Source organism: Mangifera indica, chromosome 5, assembly GCF_011075055.1.
Source record: "Mangifera indica cultivar Alphonso chromosome 5, CATAS_Mindica_2.1, whole genome shotgun sequence".
In the NCBI taxonomy this organism is placed as follows: domain Eukaryota; kingdom Viridiplantae; phylum Streptophyta; class Magnoliopsida; order Sapindales; family Anacardiaceae; genus Mangifera; species Mangifera indica.
In genome coordinates, this window is record NC_058141.1 from 11,340,685 (window position 1) to 11,347,021 (window position 6,337).

A 6,337-nucleotide genomic window follows, 5' to 3' on the forward strand; every position below is an offset into this window, starting at 1 on the left:
CAACCAACATTAGCAATATTAATTGTTGATTAAGACCCATCTATGCGAACAGATCGAATCTTTATAATCATAAAATATCATTTCCAAACCTTTTTTTTTTTTTGGTCTTTGACATAAAATCAAATTATTTATTTATTTATTTCAATAATTATATAATTGATCATTGAATTTAGAATTTATTATATTTAATATGATTATTTTGGTCTAAAAAAATATCTGATTCAGATAAAATTTTTTGTTACAAAAAAAATATATTTTTTGCCTTAAAAGTCGTTCCATATCATTTAAATGATAATAAAATTGTCAATAAAGTAAATTATTTATTCGTATTTGTTAGATAAATAAATAAATTATCAAAGTAGTACCATAGGAAAAACTTGATTTCGAACCAAAGCCTTTAGTAAAAATATTGGATTTAAAGTTTCGTGGCCTAATTTAGGATAAAGCAAAATTGATCCTAAGTATGGATGAGATTGAATGCCATTTTACTATATAATTAGGTTGTATTTTCTGATTAGAAAAGGCATACTACAATTCCATGAAATTCAAGGGGTTTTAAAATTAAAACAAACTATTAAGAGAATCCTAATAAATATTTTAGCGTTAATTACTTTATTTTTTTATAATTCTTGTCATCTAAAAAATTTTAATTTCATTATAATTATATATGCAAATTTTTTTTGAAAAAGCATAATATCCATAGCGGTGCCTTTAGATATAAATAAACATTTGGGCATAACGAATGGCCATTTAGGAAATTTTATTAATATAATTCGCTTAAGAGTCATGTAATTATTTAAAATTACTGATTAGGAATGGGTTTTGTGAATGCAATGAACATGGAGACGGTAGGGCATGAACAATAGATTTAACAATTTAGACTAATCTTTTGAACTTCAACTGTAAGTAATTAGTTGGGCTTGGGCTAGGGTTTGGGTTGGGTTGGGTTTTGCATTTAAAAGCAGATATGCATACAAAAAATGGAGCCTGATTGATATCAAACAACGCTCAGATCAGATGGATGATAGTCAATGTCACTGACCATATTGGATTATTGGGAAAATGAGAAAGAAAAAGGCACGTCAGTCCGATGCAAAGAAAGAAACCCAACCTTTGAAAAAAAAGTATAGACATCATGCAGCTTTATTTAGTAATCTTTTCTTTATTTAATTGTGACAGTGTCTCCATTAAAGACATCTTTCGTGTTGCCAAAGAATCAAACCCTCAATTAAAAAATTATATGAATTGGACGCACAAATGTCAACAAATACCAACCCATAAAAAATACAAACCAAATTGCCAAAAGCAGTCAATCACATGCGCTGAATCAGATCGCATACATTTTTTTTCCACAGTAACCTCTTGCTTTAGAGTCATAAATACCCCAACACATACAGTTAATTTACTTTACATGCCACTACTTTCCAATAATGGCATAATCACTCGACTGAGTATTCAAAGTGGGTCCACATTCCATTCTTTTGACATTTGAGTCATTTGACCAAAATGGTTAATATCCGTCCTAATTAAGGGTAAAACCGTCACAAATGTAAACTAGTGTTCTCAACATTTATCTGGTGAGAACCCCACCAGAGAGTTAACTAGATCGAAACTAACTCGTGTCCCCTGCTGCTGTGCGTTCCCAATGATTGACAATGACGACGTCGTAGGAGCGAACGCCAAACAAAACGTTCCATTTGAGTCAACTGGTATTAAATAATTCTTCGGTGGCAACGGTAACGCTTTTCCATCTGCAAAATGAAACGTCACCGTAGGCACCTCAACGCTACTCTTAGACGACAAATCATAGCACGTGTCGAATAACGACACACCAGTAGTTGACACCAAATCCTGAGCCCCCTTAACAAAGGCATCGCGTAACGCCTTGTACGTGTCCGTTTGCAACCGAGTTATCGCCGTTCCCGAGTCGATAATTATCCCTCCGTTACCTGTCTCATCTATTTTGAATGCTGACTCGGAAACAGAGAGTAACTCACCGCCCACACTGAGTCCCGTTACACCGAGATAATAAAATGTGTCGAGTTCGGGGTTACGGAGTAAAGGAGCAGAAACGACATTTTGATGTAACAGCGTTTCGAACTCGAGAGTTGATGCTGCGTCAGAATCACGGTCGACGAGACAGTAAGAGAAAGTAGTCGCGTTAATCTGAGAAGGAAAAGATAGCGAACCACCTCCCATTCCAAGTAAGCCGGCGGCTCCAACAAATAGCCCCTCATTATTGTGACCGCAGCCGATGGCTACATTATTAACCTTAGCTGAGCCGAGTATGATAGTTTCGGTGACTAAATCGCCGACGGTGTATGAACCATCTCCATAAGATACTTCGTAGAGACAAGTGCCGTTACGACACTCAGACTCGTCGAGGGACTTACATTGTTCGGTGTCACACGTGAGAGGAAAATAGGAAGACGAGGAAGCCGGATCGAAAATGGGGTCGGCTTGCTGGTAGCAGTCAGAGCAGGGTGCGCACTGTAACCAGTTGATGTCACTTCCGGTATCGAGCACCATATACACCTGACTCGGCGGGTTACCGATTCCAATTCGGGAGAAATACTCCCCACTTCCTTGACTCGTCCCCGACACAATGGGACTTTCTAGATCCTCAGCTTGGAATTCCAAGCCGTTGTCTAATGGTTTAAGATCCGATGAGGAGATATGGTTAATGGCCAGATCTAACCGAGTGGATAGAGATCTAACTCGGGCCGAGTCACGCTCGAGTCGGGCTAAAGTGAGGGACTTGTAATCAGTGTGTGAAGTTCCCCGAAGCGAAACTCTTGGTAGTAACGCCATGGAAAGCTTAGAAGAAGCTGAGACTATCGAGTCTAAGTTGTGTTGTTGTGCTTTAAAGAGCTGTGTGGTTTGGGGATGGAGCGAGAGAACATTGAGAGTGTTTTGAATGGAAGCGGAGACATCAAGAATGGAAGTTTTGAAGCTATGTGGAGTGGTTCGAGAGTGAACAAAGGGTGAAGTGAAGAAGAGGGTACAGATAAGAAGGTGAAGAAGAAGATGCCACATTTTGGGCCTTTGAGAGGGATAGATAGTGATGCTATTGCGTTGAGCAGAAGGGTTTTAATAAGGGGAAACGCAGTGTCAGTGGTATGGTAAAGAGGTTTTGAGTGAATCTAGAAGATCAAATAGCTTTCACTTTACTCCTTTGACCATTTGAAGTTTTGTACTTAAATGGTCAACATCAACGAAGCATATGAAAGATGAAACTCGGCGAGTAATCATCTGCTCATGCGTTTTATGTTGATGATTTATCCGGCAGGTTGGTGTTTGCTTGATGATGTGGTTTGGAATTCAGTGAGAGATGTTTTCTTTGAGTCTTCTGTGTGTGTGGAGGAGTCCCTGGTGGATGCCGTTGAATGCGCAATAATTTGGGCATGGCGAAGAGTGAAATTCAATTTTAATCTGAGATAACTTAAGATGAATTTAAAATCAGGTAATTTGTTAATCTGTCAAAGTCTCCAAGACAAAATCTACATGATGAGTGAATGGCCACAAGGGGAAGTAACGAGCATGATAATATAGGTCATTGACATTGACCCGTAAATAAATACAAGGCTGAAGGACTATTAAGTAATTTGTTAAACTGTCAAAGTCTCCAAGGACTATTAATCACTATAGTTTTAATTCAATTTTGGAAACACACCTATCATAGATAAAAAACTCAGATATTTACTTATTTTAATTTTTTATTAAAATTATCCTTAAATATAAAGATAAAATCATCATTTAATATTAATATTAAAAATATATATAATTTTATCTTATTTTTCCTTTCAAATTTTGAAAATCAATATTTTTCCTCAAACCTCAACTTAAGAAAATGACTTTTTCCTCCCCAAATCTTTAGTTTTTTTTCACCTTTCTCTCCAACCATTGGCAATGGCCAAAGGCCTTGAACTTTACTGAATGATGCTCATCATCCTCTAGATGATGACGACTCATTTGTCTGCCATAAGATTATTGTTTGGTGGCGGAAGTAACCAGATTTCAGGTTTGGTATATTAAGGGGGAAAAGTGATTTTTTTTAAAACTTAATTATATGACAAACTGTTAGTTTTTCAAATCAAGAGGAGAAAATGAAATTTAATTTTTATTATTTTAATATTACTAATAAAATACTGATTTACCTCTTAACTCTAACAGAAAATTTACGAGTGTATCCTAACAGAATAAAACTTAAATAGATATTTGAGTTTTTCAACTACTGTAAGTATATATTTGTCATTTCATCAAAACTTGGGTGGGAAATAGTCCTTTGGCCTAAACACAATACAATAATATAATGACTTTCATCAAATAGGCAATATTATAAGATGTTATCTTGACAAAGCCAAAAGACTTATTCTCATCCAAGGTCTAATGTATTATCAAACTTTCACTTGAGAAATTTTAAAAATTCAAATATTCACTGTTTTGTTAAAATTCTATGTTTGGGTGAACAGTAAAAAATCATTTAGCTAAAAATATAAAAAATCTAAAATTTTATCATATTTTCCCCCTTAGTTTAAAAATATAACAATTTTCTCTCTCCCACTAATAGTTTTAAAAAGTTGTATTTCCTCCTTAGGGTTTGATTTTTTTTGTCACCACTTTTCATCAAACTTCGTCATCTCTGATCGTGTTCTATCTCCCTCCTAGTCTCTTTTGTCTCCCTCCCATGTTGTCTTTGTTTCAAACAAAGACGAATGGTCTTCTTCTAATGTGCAAATGATTTCATCTTTATTTTAAACGAAAACTTGGTGGGAAAAAGTGGAAAGATGACGAGAGAAAGGGAATGAAGATGGTGGAAAGGAGACCATCAACAAGAGAAAAAAATATTTGGAAAGGCTGTCACCCTGCCTAAAAGGAGATGGTCACAGAGAGAAGGGGAAAAAAACTTAAAAAAAAAAAATAATCACTTTTCAAATTTTAGATGAGAAAAAATTATTAAAAATTTTAAATTAAATAAAAAATATAATAAAATTTCAGTTTCTTTTGATAATTTTAGTTAAATAATATTTTTATTTTTAACTTTACCATTGAATTTTAATATAATAATTGATATTTGAATTTTTTAAACTTTACAAATAAAAATTTGGAAATACAATAAGCCTTAGATAAAAATAAGTCCATGGGCTCTTGACAATTGATTAGCAACCGAGTAATGTGGTTGGGACTACTTTCCATCATCACATCCCCTTAAGACATCAACATTAAATGAAAGAAAACATTTATACTTGGAAGGTGAAAAATATAAAAATATCATTGTGATATAATTATCCCAACCCAATAAATTTATGCCATCGATGCATTTACCCATTCCATTATTTTTTTAAATTTATTATAGGCAAAGGGTTATTTCCCACATGAAAAGGTTAATTTTTAAAACTTAAATATTTATTTATTTATTAAAATTTATTATTAAAAATAAAATTATTATTTAATTAAAACATTAAAAAAGTTAAAAAATTATTATATCTCCTCTTAAATTTAAAAATATAATAAATTTTCTTTATTAAAGATTTAAAAAATTGTGTTTTTTTATAAAGTTTGATTTTTTTTAATAACCACTTTCTGGTAATCATTTTGAAAAGACTATCGATCGACTTTTACACCACTTTTTTCTTTGGTGGTTTTTTAATATAAAAACTATCAAAATTTTGATCAAAATAATCAAATAATATTATACAAATTATGTGATGTCACACAAATTTATGTGTCATTTAACTACTTTAGTGTTGACTGAATGACGTACAAACATGTGTATCATTGTATGTAATTTTTACCCTCAATTCTTATTTAAGTTTTTAAATAAATATTTAAGTTTTTAAAATATAAAAGGTAAAAATTGAGAAAAGAGTGATCCACACAGGGAATAAATCCTTTTGCCTGTTAATTAAGCGGTACATCTTCTAAATTAAGCTTTGATGTTCTCATACTCTGTCAAGCTGCATAAAAAAATGGGCTTAGCAGAAAATCTCAAAGTTCAAACTCGCCGGCTTCCTAACTAGCTTTGACCTAATAGCACCAATTAAATTTAATCTAATTTCGTTATCTGTAACTTTCATTTTGTAATCACAATAAAATCATAGTACAGAAATTTTTAGGAATTCAAGAATTTATTTATTTTGGTAAGTAATTCAAGAATTTATTGTTATCTCATCTCCTTATCATTTTTTTCTGATTGAACAAAGTCAACTCAAACCCCAATCGTGTGATACACGAGCTCATTGTCCGCGTGGAAAAGGTCCCTCTTCGTGCTTTTCACCAACACTGTAGTGACTTAGTCGAACCAGAATTCTACTAGTCTTAAAGTAACTCGGCTTTT

General features: G+C 33.1%; 1 protein-coding gene across 1 annotated transcript; it reads right to left on the reverse strand.

The window, feature by feature from the left end:
* Positions 1–1,241: 1,241 nt before the first annotated feature.
* On the reverse strand, positions 1,242–3,291 carry LOC123216000 (protein ASPARTIC PROTEASE IN GUARD CELL 1-like). Its single transcript, XM_044636337.1, has one exon. The coding sequence runs from the start codon at positions 3,034–3,036 to the stop codon at positions 1,564–1,566; it is 1,473 nt and encodes a 490-aa protein (XP_044492272.1). The 5' UTR covers positions 3,037–3,291; the 3' UTR covers positions 1,242–1,563.
* Positions 3,292–6,337: the final 3,046 nt, after the last annotated feature.